Raw genomic sequence first — 23,489 nt, 5'->3', positions numbered from 1 at the left:
AGCAGGGATTTGGACCATGTCAGATGCATCAAAAGTGAGGATGGTAGAGTATTGATAAGGAATGAGGACATTATAAGGAGATGGGGTGATTATTTTTGTAATCTACTAAATGGAGATATTGTGACTGATAGGGTGAACCTAGATGTGGAGGGGGTTAGCTATGAAGCCAACACACCTGATAGGCATTTACTACAAGTTGGCAAAATCGAGGTTAAAGAGGCCATGCGAAGGATGAATATAGGTAGAACTAAGGGACCGGATGAGATCCTAATCGAAGTATGGAAGAGCTTGGGAGGACATGGGGTGTCTAGGTTAACCAAGATGTTTAACAAAATTTTGAGTACAAAATCTATGTCGGATGAGTGGAGGAGAAGTATTGTGGTTCCGATTTATAAAAACAAAGGGGATGTCCAAAACTGCAATAACTATAGAGGCATAAAACTTATGAGCCAAACCATGAAACTATGGAAAAGGTTATTGAAGTCCACCTAAGAAAGGAAACCAAGGTATCGGAGAACCAATTAGGTTTTATGCCAGGGAGATCCACAACAGAAGCTATTTACCTCCTAAGGAGGCTTATGGAAGTTTTTAGAGCCCACAGAAAGGACCTCCATATGGTCTTTATCGACCTAGAGAAAGCTTATGACAGAGTACCAAGAGAGCTAATTTGGTATGTCTTAGAGAAGAGAAGAGAAGAGATAAGATCAACTATGTAGATATAATCAAGGACATGTACGAGGGAGTGGTGACGAGTGTTAAAACGACAGAGGGACAATGTAACGAATTTCCAATCACAATTGGGTTACACCAAGGATCTGCTCTAAGTCCTTATTTATTTGCACTCATTATGGATGACCTAACCAGGCACATCCAAGACTCGGTTCCGTGGTGTATGATACTTGTTGATGATATTGTGTTGATAAATGAAACTGTGGATGGGATTAATACTAAACTGGAGCTATGGAGATCAAGCTTGGAATCAAGAGATTTTAGGTTAAGCAAAATGAAGACAGAATAGATGATGTGCCCCTTTAGTCATTCTAGAGGAGGGGAGGGAGTGGTGAAGCTTGAGGAACAAGAATTACCCCAGAGGGATTGTTTTAAATACCTAGGGTCTATCATTGACAAAGAGGGGGATATAGAGGATGATGTTGTCCAGAGGATTAAGGTGGGGTGGATGAAGTGGCGAGGTGCATCGGGAGTGGTATATGCCAAAAGAATGCCTATTAAACTCAAGGAAAAATTTTACAGGACAGTTATTCGCCTAGCTATGACGTATGGAGCGGAATGTTGGGCAGTCAAGAAGAATACTTTGAATAAACTGAGTGTGGCGGAGATGAGAATGTTGAGAGGCCTGTGTGGCAAGACTAGGAGAGATAGGGTAAGGAATGAGCGTATTAGAAATGATTTGGGGGTTGCACCAATTCAAGACAAACTCCGTGAGAGCCGATTGAGGTGGTATGACCATATTCTACCAAGACCTATGGAGGCCCCAGTTAGGAAGAGTGACTAGATTCATTTGGAGGGAGCTAGAAAAGGTAGGGGCAGGCCAAAGATGACTATTAACGAAGTGGTCCGAAACAATATGCATAGTGTAGGGCTATGCCCTAGTATGAATTCAGATAGAGTTTCGTGGAGAGCAAGAACCCGTGTTGCAGACCCCCTATAGGGGATGTTTCCATAATGCGTCTTTCTATACTGCTATACCTTCTTCTATTATCTCCCAAGTTTCGTCTCTTTAACCTCTCTTTTGCTTCTTTGCTTTTTTTTTTTTTTTCCGTATCGGATCCATGTAGTCGACCCCATTCAGTTTGGATAAGGTTATGATTGTTGTTGTTGTTGCAAAGAAAGATATGGCCGACACCTTGAATTTGGAAGGGATTAAAGAAGAAGCTTCTGATTGCAAAGATGAGATCATTCCTAATTATGTCCTTGCAAGACGAGAAGAAGCCCTTGCTGAATCCATCAGGACTAGGGGCTTTGTTGGATTTATGGGAGTGGACGACAGCCAAGATTTCAGAGTCAAAAGGGAAGGATTGGAGGAGGGGAAGGAGGTGGTTGGTAACAGATTTATTAAGCAGCAAAGAGGGGGAGGGGTCAGGAGAGGAGGGGGGATGACAAAAGATGTCCGAGAAGTAGGAAACAGCCACGGCCTTGATGTCCTCGGGGTTCTGGAGGAGGGTTAATGTAAGACTAGATCACAAGGACCTAATCCCAAGTAGGATCTGAAATTTTGGCTGAATAGAAAAGATATCGAATTGTTGATTACCATGGTTTTGAGTATCGGTGCGTATCGTGCCGTATCGGCCGATACGTATCGGTATCGGTAGGCATCGGCACGATACATACCGATACGCTACAGGGAAATTTGGGCCATCTTTTGTGTATCGGTGTATCGGTAGTACCGTATCGTGCCGTACCGATACGCACGATACTCTACGATACGAACTTTTGAAAACATGAAAATTCCCGTGAGTATCGGTACGTATTGGTACGTTTCCACTGTATCATACAGTATCGTACAGATACGTACCGATACGGCTACTTAAGTGTGAATGTGCCTTTTGTTGTTTGAAACAAACACTTCAAACTCACCAACAGTTTTCTATATTTCTCTTATTTCTTCCCCTTTGATTCACACACCTTTTTGGAGACTCAAATGGTAGATTGAAAGAAACATTGTGGAAGTGAAAGGTTCAAAGAAGGAGAAAAACATAGTCCAAGAAGAACCTTGAACTTGAAAGTTGAAAGTCTGGAATAGTAAGTTCTTGAATCTTTACTCACTTTTTTCAACTTTAACCTTAGATTTTCAAGTTTTTTTACAAATCTAAGGTTCATCATACTTAGAATCACATTTTGTGCATCATTATTACATGAAATCATTGGATTTGTAAGGATTTACACACTTTTTTCAAGGGAAAATGAGGGTTTCAATTTTTTTCAAATTTCTTAGATCTACTCATGCTCAATGGTTAAAAATGTTTAGATTTTTTATATGTTATGTAAAAACAAGTGTTCTACAACTTCCCTGGAAAATTTTGATTTTTCTCAAAAAAATATATTTTCTTAAATGTTTTTATTTCAAAATTAATTTAAAAAAAAAGAAGAAAAATCCCCCAAAATTTTTTTTTTTAGAAAATTTAGTTCATTCAACTCTTAAAAATAATGTCATAACTTATAATTACTAAATACATGATTTCAAATGAAACCCACATTTTTTCTTCAAAAAAGTGGGTTTCAATTTTTTTTTTTATTTCTTAGATCTACTCAAATATATTGGTCCACACTTTGTTGATTTTTTATATGTTCTTTAAAAACATTTAATCTATAATTTCTATAAAAAATTTAATTTTTCTAAATAGTTTGTATTTTTTATTTCAAAAATTAATTAAAAAATAAGAAAAATACTAAAAAAATACAATTATTTTTATAAAATTCAGTTCATTTTAGTTTTAAAAAATATTTATAATTTACTTGGCCAATGACCATGATGTGAAATTAGATGCACAATTTTTTCCAAAAAAAGTGTGCATTTCAAGTTTATGTAAATTTGGAAAAATACAAAAAAATCTTTTTTTTTTCTTTGGATGCATCTCATTTTAGTATCTAAATAAATGCTATTATGAACTAAATACTAAATCAATAAATATGCATATTAAGATTCATTATGTATCTTTGTAGGAAGATGGCGCCTAAAGAACGGGTTGGGGATATTGGATGGGCTACAGCCGAAAAAGTACAAGGCAATAGGTTGTGTATAAAATGCAATTACTTTGATACTATCCACTTAGGAGATGGAATTACCAGACATAAACAATATTTGGCTAGAGGATTTTCTAATGTTGTCAAATGTAGCAAGTGCCCAGATGAAATAAGCAAAGCAATGAGGAAGCACTTAAGGGGAAGTAGAGATAAAGCAAAAAAAGCTGTTGAAGAAGATGATAGATTGATTGAGAATCTAAGGGATCATGAGGATTATGAAGGATCTGATATGGAGGCAGAGGATGAAGATCAACAGCTTGCATGAGCGATGCATATTTCAAGGGAGGAAGCGAAAGAAAAACAATGGATAGCAGAACAGCTGAGAAGAAGTCAATCTGCAGGACCTAGGCGTGGTGGCCCGCTGATTTATGAACAAGGTTCTGGCTCTAGAAGTCGTCTAAGTGTAGATATTGGAGGCAATGTGAAGGTCATGTTTGACAAATTTGCCTCCAGTGGTAAAGATAAGGGGAAAAGGAGCCCAGAAATTAGAGATATGAGAGATGCACCATATAAACACCATGATGAAGGGCAACAAAGGGTTGAAGAGGCTTTCCAACCAAAAACATTGAGTAAGAAAATTGGGAAAGCAATCTCTAGGTGGTTCCACAGTTCTATGATTCCACCTCACAAAGCTAAAGATCCGTACTTCAAGGCTATGGTCAAGGAGATTCAGATATGTGGGAAAAATGTAAAGCCACCCATACCCACACCCCATGAAATTGCAGAGCCATAATTAGATACTATTCTGAAAAAGGTGGATGAATACATTGAAGAGTTTAAATACAAGTGGCCTGAATATGGAGTGACCATCATGTGTGATGGGTGGAGTGGACCGACGAGGATGTCCATCATCAATTTTCTGATATATTGTGATGGAAAAACAATATTCCATAAGTCTTTTAATGCATCCTCAGATATCAAGGACTCAATGTATTTGTTTAAATTAATGGATGAAGTCGTTCAGGAAGTTGGGCCAGATTATGTTGTCCAAGTTGTGACTGATAATGCTTCTAATTTTAAAAAGGCTGGTACTTTACTTATGGTGAAGTATCCCACCTTATACTAGACATCTTGTGCAGCCTATTGTATTGATTTGATGTTCAAGGACATTGGTGAAATGAACAAAGTGCAGACATTGGTTTCTGATGCCAAGATGATCACCAACTTCATCTACAATCACAGCAGGGTATTGGCATTGATGAGAAAGTACACAAAAGGTGACTTGGTGAGGCCCGCAGCAACAAGGTTTGCAACAAATTATATTGCACTTGATAGTATTCAAAAACGGAAGGAAGGGCTAGTTAAGTCATTCACCTCTAATGAGTGGTTCAGTAGTAGATATGCAACCACTGAAACTGGAAAAACTATTCAAGATCTAATCACCTCAACAAAGTTTTGGGAAATGATATACCCATTAACTAAGATTATGCAACCATTGTATGGAAGTTGTCAAACAAAACATAGAAGAGGAGAACCCAAAGTCATTTAAGGCATTTTTGAATATTATAAATCGTCGATGGGAAAATAATTTGGTTTAAGACCTTCATCGGGCAGGTATTTTCTCAATTAAATTTATAAGTTACTTTATTACTAATTTAATATATTTAATCGTTAACAATAAGTGATATGTAACAATGTCAATGTGCAACCTATTATTTGAATCCGGATCTGCACTATAAGAACAATTTAAGGTTTAGGAAAGATTTGATGGAATCTTTGAAGGATGTTATCAAGAAGTTAGCTCCTAATATTGATTCGGCCAAAGATGCAGCTGAAGAGGTTAGTAGTCTACTAAACTTACATATTGAATCATTGATTAATATTTAATACATTGAGTGGCATATTAATATGTTAATACATGTATAGGTGAAGTACTTTCGAGAGGCCACTCAAAGGTTTGCTGATCATTTAGCTATCCGTGCTAAAAGAACACAACGCCTTGGTAATTTAGGCTTAATCAGCTATCCTGTATTTCAAATTTATTTCAAACTCCTGATGTTGCAATTATCTTTGTACAACTGATTGCTATGGATGGAGCGCTCCAAACTTGAGGCCAATCGCAATGAAAATATTATCATGCACGGCATCCTCAAGTGGTTGCGAACGTAACTGGAGTACATTCGGATTGATACACACCAAACCTCGGAATTGTCTGAGTTATGAGAAGCTGGAGAAACTAGTGTATGTGCACTACAACATGAATTTGAAGATGAAATATTTAGAATTGGAGAAATCAGGGGATGATATTGATGTCAACCCAATTGACATCACCCACATACTCGACGAGGAAGATCCTGTTAGGGGATGGATTGAGGAGACTGAAAATGTTTTAGTGTTGGACAAATTATCTGAAGATCAACGAGAAACCACACCTGATCCCATTATAGATGACCTCATTAGAGATATAAATAAAGATTTTAAAAATATTGTTGATAATGAAACCCAAGCACCATCAGCTATGAAGAGGATGATGATAGCTCCAATGATGGCGATATTAGGAGGACAAGATCAGGTGCTACATATAGTGTAACTCAACCAGATAGTGATGATGATGAAGACAAGGATGGTGTTGTTGTTGTTGATGATGATGATGATGATTATGATTATGATGATGATGATGATGATGATGATGATGGTGGTGGCAGTGGTGGTGATGGTGGTAGTGGTGGTAGTGGCCAAACTTATGTACCACTACATTTCATAGAGGAGGCTGCATTTACACATGCAACCCAAGATAGTCATCATGGTGCTCGCACACAACCAGTCTTATAGTCGGAGGGGTAGGCGATCCCACAATCCGAGTGCTATTGATGCATTGATGAGTAGCATGGAGTCAATGTGCATTAGTTCAGATCTTGCTGGTTCCTCATCCGGACATGGACACCATGTATCTTCAGATGCATCTTCAGCCTATGGATATGGGACTTATGCAGGATAATCATTTGCCAATCCAGAGCAGTGCAGAAGTTCAGATCATGTTGGTTCCTCATCCGGACACGGACACGGACACCTTGTATCTTCAGGTGCTTCTTCAGGCTATGGATATGGGACTTATGCAGGACCAACATTGGCCACTCCTGAGCAGTACAGAAGATTCTACAATGAATGGGAGACCCACTACCATAAATGTTTCGACTGGGGTAAATATTGTGCCTATATTCGACAAGTGCCGAATATCATTGTAGTTGCTCCTATTGAAGAAGAAGGTCCTAGCCAAGGATTGAACCACCACGACACTCTTCATGGCACTCATCACAGTGGCAATGGCAATGAGGAAAGAAAAAACTGTAAGAAACTCAAACCTCATCATTTTGAACATTTTCAACTCAATATATTTGTCTATCAATACGATACCCTCTACTTAAGTATTTATGCATTCTACATGTTATATATAGTTTTTTTTTAATTGTTTTTTTATGCATAAGTGTATAAAAATGTGTTCCCTATCCATTTATGTGCGTATCTTTAACGTATCTTAGCATATCTCCGATACAATACGATACCCTCCAATACGTATCTTAATTTTGACCGACCGATACGGCGACCGATACCGATACTTTAATCCTTGTTGATTACTCACAAACCACAACTTAGATGGAGCTGAATTTTGGATCATATGAAGATCTTATATGATGGAACATATCATAAAAATGAGCAAATTATGTCGGCTGGATTGAGAGATCTGCTGGTTGCAAGAAAAATGGTACTTTTGGTGATTCTTCAAGAACTAGGGTTGGAAGCGATGAATGATTGTCTAATTTGGATCAAGTGGTCCTCCTATGGTCCTTAACAAACCCTCAAAATCCTGCAGCAATTCGAGATCTGGTCTGGAAGTTATGCACTCAAACATTCTTCCCAAGAAAGCTTTGTAACTGAAAATTAATAGGTAATGTGTGTGTGTGTGTCTAAGCAGCAATCTTGGAGGGCTTCAAGTCTTCAAACAATCTTGTAATAGTTCTCAAAACACTCTCTCACAAGTTAGAATGAAGAAGTAAAGAGAAACTGATGGAGGATTGAGAAGGGTGGAGAAGTATTAGTGAATGGGCGTCTCACCCCTCTGGTTTCGGCATCTTAGTATCTCACCCAACTGCATCCCATAGCACAACAACATAAGCCATTTTTTTTTCTCAACTCAAACCTCCATTTTCATTATAACTGATGGGCTTTAAATAGCCTTACATTGCTTGGACACAAAGACATAACAAAAAAGCAAACTAATGGACTGATTCTAACTTCCTAAACTGACTTAAGAAATAACTTCTAATTACTTTGCCTCGCTTATGAAATGGAAATTACTAACTTACGTGACCACTAAGCCAGCCAAATAGGAAATAAAGTACTAACTAAAAAGGAAACAAATCTTCCTAAGTTACAACGCTTGCTTGCTAAGACGAAACAAATAAATAAAAATAGAAACTAATATCTAATATCTTAACAAGGGCTGGCAGCATCTTATCCAAGCCAGCTGTCAGAATTGGGGTCCAAGGTACTGTTCACATGGACAGTAACAACAGGTTGGCTGAGCCGATTAGAGAAAAATAAGGCTGGTTTGATGGCTAAAACTGAACCAGATCTGAGCCAGAATTGGGCCGACATTGAACTCTCCTTTTGACAGCTTGATCTATATCAAGAGTTATGTTGGAGGACGTAAGTAGGGGAATGGAATTTGAGTTGGTCCAAGCTTTCAAGGATTTATAAAAATAAGCAGAATTTGAGTCACCAAGTTCCAACCACTTGATGCAGGATTTTTGCTTGAGGAAACTCTCTTCTTGAGCAAGCAGAGAGGAGAGCTCATGAGAGATATCTTTTCCTTCAAAAGTAAGAGAGGGGTTGTGGATGTCAAACTAAAGGCAGGATTCGATGATGGCTAGCTTGTCTTTGCAGGAGGAGACATGATAGGAAATGATCCCAAAGGTTGAAGATTTCCAATCTTTAAGGGCAATTTTAACATTTTTGAGCTTGCGAGCAAAGGCAATGAGAGGATAAGAGAGGGAATGAACTGGCCTGTCCCAAGCCTTTTGGACAACAGGAAGGAATCCATGATTGGGAAGTCCACATGTTGAAGACATTAAAAGGTTTGGGGCCGAAGGAGATATAGGCTTGGACAAAAAGTGAGACGAGGCTATGATCAAAGATACTAGGAGGGTCAAAGGTGGCATGGGAAGAAGGAAAGCTGGTTAACTAAGCTTCATTGACAAGGACCGTGTCAAGTTTGCAAGGAATACAGTCATAACCTGATCTCCTTTTATGTCAGAAAAATTTAAGACCCGACCATCTTAGAGCATCCAGGCAAGTGTCTTCTAAGCAAGAGTTGAAGGTGACCATCAAAGCGAGGTCAACGGGAGAGCCTCTAAGCTTTTCATGGGCAAAACGGACATTAAAGTCACCACCCCATCCCACCCCCAAGGGAGGGAGCCAATTTGAGAGGCAAGAAGGCAAAGATCATCCCAAAGGGGAATCCTATCAAGGGCATGGTTGAGACCATAAATGATGGAGGAGTTGCCTCCACTAGGGTCAGAGATGAAGAGATGGATAAACTGGGATGAGGTGGAGACGAGTGATCTGAATCTTGCAAGGGTTCCGCAGAACCCTGATATGACAGTTGGAGCAGGAGTAGTAGTTGGAGAGAAAGGATTGGGAGGGGGCGATCGAGGAAGCAATACGAGGGGCATTAGCTTCAGAAACCCTGGTTTCTAGGAGGCAACACAGGATTGAGCGGGAGTGCTTGAGGTGGGAACAAATTTCAACATGTTTGGCCATGTAATTAAGACCGCGAAACATTCTATATAGACCACCAATTCATTGGGGAGGGATAGGAGGGGCAATAGGGCCTTAGAGGGGCTGGTTATGAGATGGGTAGGGAGGGAAGAGGGCTTACTATGATGACACCTGTGGTACTCCTTAATGTAAGGAGACCTGAGAGTGGAAGAGGCAGCATGGGGTAGGGGAGAGTTTGAAGCAAGAAGAGCCATACCAGAGAAGGGGAAGTTACCTATAGAAGAGTAAGGAGACCATTAGCAGAATTGTTCAAAGAATCCAACACCTTGGGAAAGGTGACGTGGGCAGCAGTAGTTGGAGAAGGCATGGCGGGAGTGAGCTTTTACTTGATTGAAGAAGGAGGTAGACTTCGTGGAAGACGACCTGGTTAAAGAAGACATAACAAGAGATGTCTTGGAGGACTTTGTTGGGGTAGACGTGGCATGGCCCTGCTGGTTGGACCACACAACAAGGGAAGGCGAAAGAATAGCCATGGTTGGAGCAGATGTGGCATGGCCTTGCCGGTTAGGGCACACAACAAGGGAAGGCAAAAGATCACTCGTGTTTGAAGCAGACGTGGCATGGCCCTGCCGTTTGGAGCACACAACAAGGGAAGGCGAAGGAGCAGGCGAGTTGGGGCAGACATGGCAAGGCACTGCCGGTTGGAGCACACAATAGGGGGAGGCGAAAGATCAATCGTGTTTGAAGCATACATGGCATGCCCCTGCCGATTGGAGAACACAACAGGGAAGGTCAAAGCATTTGTCACAACATTGGTAAGGTCCGACTCCAGGGGAGGAAGACCTGGTTGGAACTGAAGTCGCGGCATTAGCTGTAGCAAGAGGAGCAAATAAGGGGAAGGCGGAGGTTTAGGGGGGTGCAAAATAGGGGGAAAGAGGGACAATAGGTTCCGCATCAAGAGGCAACCGGAACCTAGCGATGAATCGGTAGAGCAACTAGAAGGGGGGACAGAGCATAACCTATGAGGGACGGTTGGGGGGAGGCGAGCAAAAGAGAAGAAAGCATGGGTAGTTGGTGATCCAAGAAGGGAGATGGGTGAGGAGGAGGATGGGTTGGAGGGTGGATAGTGGGTTGGTGGATCATGTTAGAGAGGGAGTTCGTTAAATGAATTAGGTGGGTTGGGTTGGAAGGGCTAAGAGTATCCTAGTTCGAAGAGGGGGCCCATTAAGGTGCGCTAGAAGAGAAGCAGCCAAAGGGAGGAAGTGGTTCAAAGGGGGGCCAAGAGAGGTGGGAGTCGAGATGGTAAGATGGATGGGCTTGGAGGAGTGGAGGGTAGGATCCTCTATGTCCTTAGTCCTTTGCCATGCCTTAAAACTAGCTTTCTTGTATTAATGGCTGCTTGAACATTATCATGCCACCACCATGTCTCCCTAAAGGAATCCTTTTGATTCGCCTAGTATATCTTTAGAAACCTTTTTAATACAAGTAGTCATTTCGTTTCACATTGTATTAGTGTCTCCCTAAGTCCAATTTTTCTTATTTGACCACTTTATCAATAAATGATTTCAAAATATCTCCTTTCCTTATCATAGGGAAATAAGCTCACCTTTCTTATGATTTTGCATAGTGAGGCACATATCCGTGAGTAGTAATCTATGTTGGGTGGTTAAGCTCTCTCCTGGTATAACCTTATAGTCCTTATATAACAATCTATTGGACCTTCTAGTTAAAAAGAAATCTATTTGGCTACTATGATGCTCACTTTTGAAGGTAATTAAATGCTCCTCTCTCTTTTCAAAGTAAGTAATACAATAGATAGATTATATGCCACAACGAAATCCACTAAGATCCCCTCCTCATTCCTCTCTCCTAAACCATGTCCTTCATGTACACCTTCATAACCTATACGATCTTTCCTGATATGTCCATTTAGATCACCCCTATTATAATCTTTTCTCCTTGAATAAAACCTTGCACTAATCCATCCTTGTGTTCCCAAAATTGTCGTTTACTACTTTCATGCAATCCTACTTGAGGTACGTAAATGCTAATCAGATTCTAGGTATCTGATCCATTCCTTGAATAAAATTAAATAACTAGCATTTCTTGTATATGTCAATTCCTGGCTTCTGTTTTATAAGTCGTGAGTTTCTTAATTTGAGTCCTTGATTAGTCTCTCTTTGCTTTCCTGAAATTGATTCATTTTCATTTCCTTTATTAAAAATTTACTATTCAAAAAATCTTTGGTTTTTAGTTGGCCATTAGATAGTTTCTGTTCTCTTCCTGCTACCAGACCCAGTGTGTTGAAGCCAAAGAACTTGACTCAGATGACCATTGATTTGCCTATACTACTTGGGTGTCAGTATAGTAGTGGCTAAACATTCAAGTACCATAATAATATTGAGAATCTTGGAAATATAATTCTTTTTGGAATACATTACTTTTTAGGAAAATTGAAGTACTGAGTTGGGTATGCTTGGGTAATTCAATCTTATTCAACTTTTTTGGTCTGATCTGTTGAAACAGTTAAAGTCTATGATATGAGTCTACTTGGGATCCAGTTCAATGTAACTATGATTGTGCACCTTATATGCTTCAATGGAGAGGGAACTCAGGGAAGTATGTGAAAATGTGAAATCTTCAGTTCAAAATATATGTGAGAAAGAGAGGATTTACTTATTATTCTATGAAGATTATTAAATAAAACTGCCCAAGTTCACAAATCCTGCAGTTTTAAGGTTCACCAAAAGTCTCACTCTTTCTATATCACATAGACACTTACATTACTAAGCCATAGTATCTGTGCAACCTGTCTTCAGCTGAGCATCAGCAGATCTACCTGTGGGGGCATGAGCATCTCTGTGAGACCTGGACCTGTGTAGACATCCAGCCATAGTTGTCATGGTGTCTTGTTGGCCCAAGGCATTGAAGGGGGCCTGGATGCAAGGCGACACCAACAAGTCCACTATGATGAGCCAATAGCTGTAGCTGAATCTATCTTAATAGTCAAGTGCCTTGACTACTGTGGCTTGCCTGTAAATTTGTGGATAACATAAGCCAGTTATCAAAGCCTAGAGGTCTTCTGTTATCAAGTCCATACTATTAGTGGAGCTTAAGTATACTAGAATAACAGAATTACAGAGCCCCCATGGTCCCTAAAGCATCAAATCTAACTGCCAAACTGGCGTTCCCCGAGCTTCTACCATCAAAGTTTATCTTAATGCTGTTGAAGCTTTATTTTAATTGATTTGGTTCTGGTTATTCAAAAGAGTTAAAGAGACGACATTTAAGAGTCTGCAGTTGAGGTAACAGCTGCTGAATTTTCTCCCCCCACACTTTTAGGGACTATGTATTTTGTGTCATTGAAAGATAGGTGGCTCTTATGTTGTGAATCTTGTGATTCAGAATAAACCTTTCTTTGTGGAGGAAGGGCTCTTGTTTGGTGCCTCGTAGAGATAAACAAGATGCAGATACAGTACAGTGTGAAATCTTTGGTTTTTTTCCTCTTCCTCTATCCCTATCACCATCCCTATGCCATAGGTACAGCATTTGAATCAATATCAATAGAAATTTTGACTCTGGTTACAAAAAGGAATTAGACTTTAGACTAGCAGTTGAGATAAGGCTGAGTTTGTTGTTGAATTAGTTCATGAATCATTATAAAAGATGGCCAGTTTTTGAGTTTGGCTTGAGAAAACGGCCATATTCTTTACCCATGGGGTTGGTGGTATCAGTAGTGGTTTCTTTTTGGGTTTATTCCCTAGAAATCAGAGCAAAATTTGTGTTTGGGGCTGCTATTTGTCACACTTACTACTTGCTTTACTGAACTTGAACTCCTGCAACTATGGAAACTGAAGCTACCTTGTGGCTTGTATTATAATGTGGTACGCAGTATTGAACTTTATGGTGTACCCTTTCCTATGATGTCCTGACCATCTGTTTTTGTTACAAATTTTTGCTACGAAGTAAAGAGAAGAAATTAAAACAGGAATTAAAATGATTCTGGTTTATCTAGTCATGTAGCAGAGCTGATGAGTATAATGATATGCTCTTTGAAGTTCGAACATGAAATATTGCTCACCACTTTAGTCAGGATCCACCAAGCATATTTTACTTATGTTTATTCACAGAACGAAGAATTGTTGTGGTTCATTTTGTATTCCATTGTCCTTGATATTTGCGGGTTTATGCAGGTTAATGATGAATACATGAGGACTCTTGAGGTTTTAAGTAAGAAGCTGAAGTTTGTGCAAGTAGATCCCATGGTCAGATCTTCAAAAGCTCTAAAAGATGTTCAGCCTGAGTTGGAAAAACTTCGGCAAAAAGCTGTATCAAAGGTTGGCAACTTGATTAAGCAGATGAAGATTGAAATGAAATTGAAAATTAGCTACTTGCAGTTGTTTGTCAATTATGTTATCAGAATCATGCTAGTGGTACATTGTAGGACACTGATATTATTACTTTACAATTTGCATTCAGCTATCTTTGTCTATTTGTATATGAAGTTGTCTTCTTTTCCTTTTATAGTTTGCCATAATTCAGAATTTCAGCGGAAGGATCACTACAACTCTACTTATATTTCTTGAGGAAAGGATCAGCATACACTAGGCTTCAATTTCTGTGGTTGTCCTTGTCATTATCATTCATTGTCAAACTGTTGAAGAATGTTCTTCTCTGAGTTTTGGATTGAATTCTTTCTTCTTTCCTCATTAACTGGGTACTCTTTTAGGCCACTCAGAAAAGATTATCAGATTATGAGCTTTAGATTTGAAGCTTGAAAGTTACTGCTTTATCTAAATAACAATGGAAAGATTAAGGCTGCAATCGCCCGTCAATTCTCTCTCTTCTTCTTCTTCTATTCTTTTGGGTTTCTGAGTGTTGAGTGAGTTATATAGTCTCTGTTGGAGACTATTATCAAGGTTACGATGAACTTGTGTTGCTGCTGTGTTCTGGATTCTCTTCAAGACCTGCGGCAGCCATTGAAGGGAGATTTCTGGGCTCCCATCAATCTCTGATATCTCCCTGGTCCTGGAGTTTCCGCAACCCATATTTGGAGGACTTCACGAGGGCCATATAAAGGCCACTCGACCAGGTTTCCTTGGCCTTCCAAGGCCTGATCAATTTTCTCCCTTCGGGTGCCCTTATTTTCAAGAACTTCTGAATTTTGCAATCAGGCTTCATCTTAGGTTTGGAATTTGGGGGTTTTATTAAGCTTATCATCAACCACCTTCAACCTCAGTTTCGGCTTTGTCTGGGCCTAGGTTTGTAAGCTCTGAGATCTCTCTAATTTGACCTAATTTCTCAGTTTCGGGTTGTTCTTATTCTGTCCAGTTTTACGTTCTGATATTTATTTCCTGGTAATAGAACTTCTGTGACTGCTATCAGTGTTTACCACCTAGGTACTGGTGGGTTGTCTTCATTCTATTATTGTACTGTTTTCCCTTGCCCAGGGGCTTCTTTATTGTTGCTGTTTGGGTGTTATCAGCAGTGTTGGGGTTGTTTCTTGGGGTTGAGTCTTTTTATTCTGCCTTACATTAAATAATGATATCCAACCAATGCCAGGTTATCTCTGTTGATGTATACATTAACGCTGTCCTTCCCTAACAGTTCAAGCATTCAGGTGAAACGATGGCGAACATAGTATCAGATTAGGGAGGTTAACTGTTCGGCTCCTGGGAAGTGTATCGGAAGAGTTTTCCTGACATTTCTCCTCCCTCATTGCTGCACGAAGGAGATGCCACTTGAGCTCCACATACAAGGACTATGGGATCTTGGCTTGCACGTGCAAGGGGGTGTTGATGTATACATTGATGCTGCCCTTCCCTAACAATTCAAGCTTTTAGGTGAAACAGTAGCGAACAAAATTTCCATCTTGGTATTTAAATCTTCATTGGCAGGTGCATTGTTAAACCTATGAATATGTTATAAGAGTCAATTAAGCAAGAAAATTTCAGAAACAAAAATCTATTTACATAGTTGATATCAGCCTAAAGTAACCCCTAAATATCCAAACCAAGCAAGAATTATATGTATAAAGATAACTGTACATAAACATTTTTTTATGTATAGGACTATCAGCAGTTCTGTATCGTATCGACGTGGCCAGTCTCAATTCATATCGGACTGATTTGGTAGATATGTATCAGTACTCGATACCATGATGACATATGTATGTAAACTGAAGACCTGCACTGAGCATTCTTAGCTCAGTTTTTCAAATTTTTTGACATTTTATCTGAAACTTCTGCTGGATTATGGAAAAAAATTATATCTATTGATTTATTGGTGCTTGTAGATTTTTGAATTTTCCAACTAATGTACTCTTGGTGCTGTGAAGTTTTGTCTTTTCTTTATTCCTCACCATGTTTTGTAGGTATTTGAGTTCATTGTTCAGAAGCTTTATGCCTTAAGGAAGCCCAAAACAAATATTCAGATCCTTCAACAAAATGTTCTTCTAAAATACAAGTGAGCTATCTGTTTTTGAATGTGACTACCTTCTATGGGTGAATCTCCTTATTTATTTGTTCTTGAAATTGAAGTGCATTGCCATAAGAAAGACAAACAAATTGTTGTGGTAGTTGTGATACCTTTCTCAGCATCTTGGCTAAAGATCAAACGTGCTATTCTTTTGTGTGCCCTATTTAAGTGCATATATATATCTTATTATTACTACCTTTTTAGTTTTTTGTTTTTTTTTTTTTTAAGTTTGAAATGGGTTGCTTTTTATTTATATAATCACCAAATGAGGTTGTATTCCTTTCAATATCTGACTATGGATTGAATTATTAGTGTTGCATTCAAAGTAACTATTATTATTGTTCATACTCTTGTGGTTCCTTCTTGTTCATTAGACATATTTTACTGCATAATTTGATCACTCAGATTCAGGACATTTCATGTTGGAGCTCTTGTTTACTTTCACAATAACAAATACTCATTGGATGACAATAATGAAGTGGAAAAAATATGTAGCTTAGTTAATGCTATATGTATACCAACAAGAAAATGCACAGAGCACTGATATTACTTTTATTTTTCCCCATTAAGTTGGGATAAGGCTTAATTTGTTGTTTGTTGTCGTTGTTTCCCCTGATAAGTAACGAAATTTATAAAAACATAGAGAGGATCAGAGATAATGATACTCCAACAACAACAGAAGGGCCAGAAGCACCATGCTATTGGGTCCCCAAGTACAACAGATCCCTTTTGACTCCTAATGATGTGGATTTATCTCCAAGGGCCCTCCTCCTTAGCCTTTAGCCACTGGATGACAAAGGAGAATGGCCTTCAACCACAACTTCCTGCCAACCATTAGAGGACAAAATTGTCTAGCGTTTTATAGCCACCACCAGTACAGTTGCACTACCAGGTGCTTCTTGAGCATCAAAGGTGAGAGAGAGAGAGCTGCCCATTTGAAGGGAGTCCCAGTACCTGGACAATTCTGGTCACAGGTTTTGCGGCCTCATTAATAAAATTTATGTGCATATGATTCGGAAATTTGCATGTCCAAAATTTTTAATTTGAAGCATATAAATGTCTGAAGATATCTGTTTCCGAATTTTTTCTATTTCCTCTCCCCCCCCCCAACCCCCCAAACTCTTTTTTTAATTTTTTTTCATATTCCAATACCAAATAATACTCAAAAGTATTCCATACCATTTTATTTTTTTGCCATGCCTCAACTTCCTATAATTGTCATAATTCTGTACACCATCAAACCAAAAGTACTGAAACTATATGGTAAACTGGAAATTTTGTGACATGCTTTTTAAATTTCCACCATGTGATTTGCTTGCTACTATTATTTGTGGGGGATTTTCTAATAGACAACACAACCACCAATCCTAGTTTGCCATGTGTATTGATGTCATGATCCTTGCAGTACTTAAGTATCATTTTTAATTGAGATCTTCAAGGGGAATGAAGCCATTACATATTTTCCTTCTGAATAATAAGATTTAAGTTTTCATTTGTAGTTTCAATAATCAATCTATCAATTATGAGAATGACAGGGTTCTGGGATCAGTTTCAAGTGTTTGTTATGTTATCATAATGATTTATTATTGAACTTCTAAAATGTAGGTATGTAATTCTCTTTCTCAAGGAACGTGGCAAAGAGGTTTATACAGAGGTCCGTGGAGCATACATTGACACAATGAACAAGGTGAATGCTATAGAAAAATTAATATAACTGGATTCAATGTTACAGGACCTGATATTCAGTAGTGATGCTTTTCTTGTTTTGTGCGTGTTACATCTGCTTATCCCAAAAACTTGAGCTGTTAAGTAATGGCAATTACAATGTATATCTACACACATCAATACCCCACCGCATGTGCAGGCCCATACACACACACGACTTTGCACGTAACACCATCATATGGCACCAAGGGGCACAACGCAAACCCCTCGCACTTACCAGGGATCGAACACGCGATCTCTTGGCTCTGTTACCATGTTAGAACTGCTTATCCCAAAAGCGTGAGCTGTTAAGTAAGGGCTATAACAATGTATATCAACACGTCAACTGTGGGAATTGTATACTAATGAAGCGGTGCTTTCCCTCAATATCGGTAACAGTAAGGTTGCCTTAGGTATTACTTCTGATTGTACAGACTGATTCGTCTGGAAAGCACGTTTTTTATTCTGCAATGCAGTAAAATATTTATCATAAATGATCCCAAAATGGTGAGGAAGTGATTCTTGGAATTGAGAAGCAAACATTTTCTGCTTCATGAACACTGCTCCAAAACTAAAAGTTGGAAAATTTTTAAAAATTGCTCCATGGAATATTAAAAATAATAAAAAAGATCCCTTAAGAGTCCCTTTAGAGATGTGATAGCAAACTGAAAATGCACATGCAGCTCCTTTCTTGGCTTCTTTTTATTTGAAATAGAGAAGGGGGGAGGGAGGGAGAACCAGTAGGTCCTGAACAAATCTTCACTCCTAGATTGCTAGCATATGCTGGCTGGTAACTGAAAAAATCATAGAATGAGATGACATCAAAATCTGAACCATAGGTACGACAGAGAAAATTATTTGCTATTATGCTGTTCTTAGTTGATTCACCTTGAAGATGTGTCCTTGGCTCCTTGCATCTTTCAGAAAATTCTCATTTATAGCTCCAGGTAGGTTGCTTAGGTGTAAAAGGGATCCTGAACCCCTCATCAGAGTCAATTGTAAGAATGCTTTCCTTTGAGATCCAAGTGAAAGTGTAAATAGCAGGAATGTTTTCTTTGGAAATTCTTGCTGGGAAGGTTTTTTTGGGAAGAAACCATCTTGGTTCTTGGTTTTTCTTTGGTTGGTGTTTGGTGCTTGGGCAGCCTTAAGAGGAAGCCCTCATCTCCTGTTGTTGTCACTTTCCTGTTATCGGCTGGATGCTCTATGTTGTACTCAGTCATCTGTGGATTCATGCATACCAGTCCAGCCTGAGCCTGGTATAGGTGAAGGTGGGCTAATTTCAGCTCAGCCAGATGGTTGATATTTTGTGTCTTGACTTGTGCCTTGCTCCTCAGATCCCAGTGAGCCTTTGCACCTTACAAGCACCTCTCACCTTTAACAAATCTGATTACTCTGTTTGGTTGTATAATTATGTATTTGAAATACCATAGAATGGTGAGCAAGAAATTGTGTTAACGTGTAAACCTTAAGTCAATGATTTTGTTGCACGTGAAAGAATTAGAATTATCCAGTATACTGTCATAGGAATGTCCTTGTGTTGCTGCCTTTGAACAGCTAACAACTGTGCAGTTTGACACTTGTTAAAATGTTGTACAAGTTTATGTGGTAAACTTTATTTGTCTATATTGAAGTACAGAAATTATATTGCAGGTTCTGAGTGCCCATTTCCGGGCTTATATTCAAGCACTGGAGAAACTACAACTGGATATAGCAACAGAAAGTGATTTGATTGGAGTAGAGACCCGAAGTACTGGCCTCTTTTCAAGAGGAAGAGAACCTTTAAAAAACCGTTCTGCTGTTTTTGCCTTGGGGGATAGGATAAACATTTTAAAGGTCTCTTATAACTAGCATATCTTTTATTGTTTTTGGTGACAATGCACTTTAGAGTTTTGCCTTTAATTTGACAATCTCAGAATGGAGTTTTATTGCTTCCCCTTGTGCATATAACTGAAATTCTACATAGCATGATTTTTACAAAAGAGCAGAAGAGTTTTAGCTTTAATACTTATGCTCACTGATCTTAGATTGGATCTAAACTGTAGCAGCTTTTGAAGATTCTAATGCAAGCATATTCAGAGTTGACTTCAGATTCAATATTTTGGGATTGAATTCTTATATTTGGCTTTTTCTGTTTTTGGAAAGTGTATAGAAATCATGCCATATGAGTCTGATTTCCACCAAAAGAAACCCTATGGAATCCACCCTAAGTAGTAGGATTTCACCTTAGTAGTCTGTTAGGGATCCACCTAATACATGCAAGAGAATACAGTATGCTAGCTTAAGATAATTTACTCTTTAATTGACGCAATCCAAATGCATCTCATGAATCCACTTGGCCAAATTCAACTCCTCTGAGTCATATAGGACTCTAAAGCAGAGATAGAAACTCTGATTGACCTAAATCTTTGACTCCATTAAGGAACACAATATATACATATATAAAGGGAAAGAGAAGAATGCTGCCCACATGCGCTGCCACTGCTCTAGCATGCAGGCCAACGGGAGGCCACACAGAGGCATCTTTAGTGCATGGGGCAGGGGGCAGCATGGTCTTTTTGTGCCTGCCTTTGTATGGGCAGGAGAGCGCTGCCTCCTAGTGCAGGTACATGGTAGTGGGCACGGCCAATAGGGGGGAGCACGGGGCAGCATGGTCTTTTTCGCACCCACTATGTCTTGGTGTAGGAACTTGCTAGAGGGTAGCGTTCTTTCTTTATATATATATTGTTAGAGATATTAGTAATGTTGCTAGGGTAGTTTAGTAACTTGTCATGTTATGCTCTACTTTTTCCCTCCTTAGGGAGGTATGTGAAATTACTTGTAAATATGTTAGTGAAGTAATATATTGGTGTTCGTGAGATTTTATTGAACACATTATTCTACCATACCATTGATTTCTCTTCTTCTCCCTCTTCTACTTCTCCATCTTCTTCTTCATCTCATCTCATTGTTTTTCCTTCATCCACATATTCTAACTTGGTATCAGAGTACAAGATCTTGGTTTTAGAGTCGGATTACAAGTTTCCTACTTCTATTTCCTCTCTTTGGAACCCTAGGTTACAAAAAGGTTCCAAGGAAAAGATCATTATGTGAAAAAACTTGAAGAATCTATGGGTTGAGCTTGAAGGAAGGTCAAAGCTAACCCAAGAGGAGTTTTTATGTGAAGAACTCGAAGGTTGAAGCTGTCTGGAGCTCACAACCACAAAATCCAAGCTATTTATGACTACACCAGCTCTCCTTTGGGATTTCTCCTCCTCTCTCATCCAACAGCCTTTGGAGGTGAGGTATACACCCTTTGGATCGCCCAAGGCATCCCTACCAGGAAATTAAGCACTCGGTCCTAGGAGGATTGAGTGGTGAGCTCATAGCTCATTTTTATGCAGGTTGGAATGTACCACCTCCCCTGTTTATCCTTTTTTTTTGCTTCCACAGTTCATTTTGTGATGGATTCTGGCTACGCTGGTTTTTGAGATGCATTGGTTGTGACCCTTGAAGTATTATGTCCTAACTTGCTTGCCCTAAAGTGTGCCTTGATCTGGGTTGCTTTGGTATTGTGTGTTTACCTCTTGTTGGGTTTATCTCTGAGTATCTGTGGAGGCAAAGTTGGGTAAAGTGTGTACTCCCCACGTTGTGTGTGACTTTTTTTCTACAATATGTCTGATGATAGTGGACCTGGGACCCTCTTTGGAGACATTTCAACCAGTGCATCGAGTGGTTCTACTCATCCTAACCCTATGTTTTTGATAGCCCACATACTTAAATTTCTATTGTAAAGTTAGACAACACAAATTACTTGGATTGAACTTATTCAGTGAAGCTTTCCTTGCGGAGTAGGGGAAAGCTTGGGTATGTTACAAGTACCGTTAAGGCTCATAACCCAGGTGACCCGACATATCCAAAGTGGGAGACTGAAAACTCCAATGTTATGACATGGCTGATTTTTTCTATGAAACCTGAGATTGGAAGAAGGTTTATGAGGAAAGAAACTGCCAAGGATATTTAGGACAATGTTACTAAAACTTTTGACTATGTGGGTGACTCGGCCCAAGTTTATCAATTACTCCAAAATGTCATTGGCATGAAACAAGGGGATAGGACCATTTCTGAGTACTACAACACTGTCATTAGTCTCTGGGAAGAGTATGATCACTATAGGGACCTCCAACTGTCCAATCCTAAGGATGAAGCTAAGGTTTATTGAACACTTGAAAAAGAACGTGTTCTTATCTTGCTTGGTGGGTTGAATCCCGAGTATGAGCCAATTCGGATACAAATCTTGGGCAGGTCTCTTTTTCTATCCCTTGATGAAGTGTGTAGTTATCTACAGAGTGAGGAGACCAAGTGGGTGGCTGAGGCAGATTCCTCAGCTTCAGCCTTGAAAGTTCCATCATCTGTTCCTTCCACAGCTCCATCCTGGGTTATTGATTCTGGTGCTACTGATCATATGACTGATACGTCCCATTATTATGATATGTACTCTATTTGTTCCGGTGGAGTAAGGTCAGGGTTGTCGATGACTCTCTTTCCTCCATTTATCGTAAAGTAGCGTTCCTATTACATCTTCCATTTCACTTGATTCTATTCTTCATGTTCCTAACCTTGCCACTAATCACTTATCTGTGAGCCACCTAACAAAATCTCTAAACCGTTGTCACTTTTTTTTTCCCTTCTCATTGTATCCTTCAAGATTTAGTGACAAAGTGGATTACTGGCTCAGTCCTATGTGTGGACGTACTAATAGCAGTTATGTGGACTCTGTGATGTTGTGGCACCAATGTTTTAGACATCCCTCTTTTGTTATTATGAGGTAATGAGGAAAAAATTACCTCATTTATTTACTTCTTTTCCTAATTCCTATGTCTTTCATTGTGAACCATGTATTTTTACCAAACATTGATCTACTGTTTCTTCTGACATTGTGCACTTTGATGTTTGGAGGCCTTCTACTGCTACTTCTTTACTTGGTTTTCGCTACTTTGTTTCATTTGTTGATGATTTTTCCCGTGCTACTTGGACTGTTCTAATGAAGCATAAGAGTGATGTGTATGATGCTTTTAAAATTTTTTATCATATGATATGTTCACACCAAGATTAAAATTGTCCGTTTTGAACAAGGGGGGAGTATATGCATGGTGGTCTTCAAGATTTTTTTACGGATAATGGCATTATCCATCAGTTAGCTTGTGTTGACACACCCCAACCAAATGGGATAGCTGAGAGGAAAAACCATTGATGCAGATGCAACTACGCTTACCTGGTTGGACCAGCATGATCGGCTATGGAAGCCAAGGGCCAAGAAGAACCGGTCCAGCCTAGATTTTTGGTCCAACAAGGGCTGGTAGTAGTTTAGTTTAATAATGTCTTTTATTTTATCATGTTTGTTTTGGGATAGGATATGTAAGAGAAGTAAGAATTAGTTTCAGTGTAAAGAGTCTAGTAGGAGTCTTATTATTTTCCCTTTATATACTTGTATACACTTAGTGTTGAGATAAGGTGAATTTATTTGAATGAAATTAGTTTGATTTATGCTTGTGAGCTTGTGCGTCCCCCCTTTCTACTCTGATTTTCTTTTCTTCCCTAAGGCCCTCCATTAATTGGTATTAGAGCCGAGGATCCCCATTCCTTCCCCTCCAGCTCTCTTCTTTCCCTTCCCTATCTTCTTCCCATTTTCAGTTCTGCTTTCTACAGAGACTGAGATCAACGTTCAAAACAGAGAATCGATTTCTTCCCTAACCATCCTCTGCCTTCCAACAACTCACCCTCTCCCTAACCACTTCAATTGAACCCCTCCTCTCTTTAGGGTTCTGCCAGAGCAAAAAAAAAAAAAAAAA

The 23,489-nt window shown here is 39.1% G+C and overlaps 1 protein-coding gene across 1 annotated transcript in view; it reads left to right on the top strand.

Moving 5' to 3' along the window:
• Nucleotides 1-5,421: 5,421 nt before the first annotated feature.
• Nucleotides 5,422-23,489, top strand: part of LOC122079485 (vacuolar protein sorting-associated protein 52 A-like) — a 35,458-nt gene continuing 17,390 nt past the window's right edge. Inside the window, exons 1-5 of the mRNA XM_042646002.1 lie at nucleotides 5,422-5,541; nucleotides 13,674-13,817; nucleotides 15,854-15,945; nucleotides 17,563-17,644; nucleotides 19,312-19,494. Coding sequence (XP_042501936.1) covers nucleotides 5,470-5,541; nucleotides 13,674-13,817; nucleotides 15,854-15,945; nucleotides 17,563-17,644; nucleotides 19,312-19,494 — 573 coding nt within the window. The 5' untranslated portion in view covers nucleotides 5,422-5,469. The remainder of the gene's footprint in view (nucleotides 5,542-13,673; nucleotides 13,818-15,853; nucleotides 15,946-17,562; nucleotides 17,645-19,311; nucleotides 19,495-23,489) is intronic.

This window comes from Macadamia integrifolia, chromosome 5, assembly GCF_013358625.1.
Source record: "Macadamia integrifolia cultivar HAES 741 chromosome 5, SCU_Mint_v3, whole genome shotgun sequence".
Taxonomy (NCBI): Eukaryota; Viridiplantae; Streptophyta; class Magnoliopsida; order Proteales; family Proteaceae; genus Macadamia; species Macadamia integrifolia.
The sequence above is the reverse complement of the archived record's forward strand: the minus strand, read 5'-3'. Positions and strand labels throughout refer to the sequence as shown.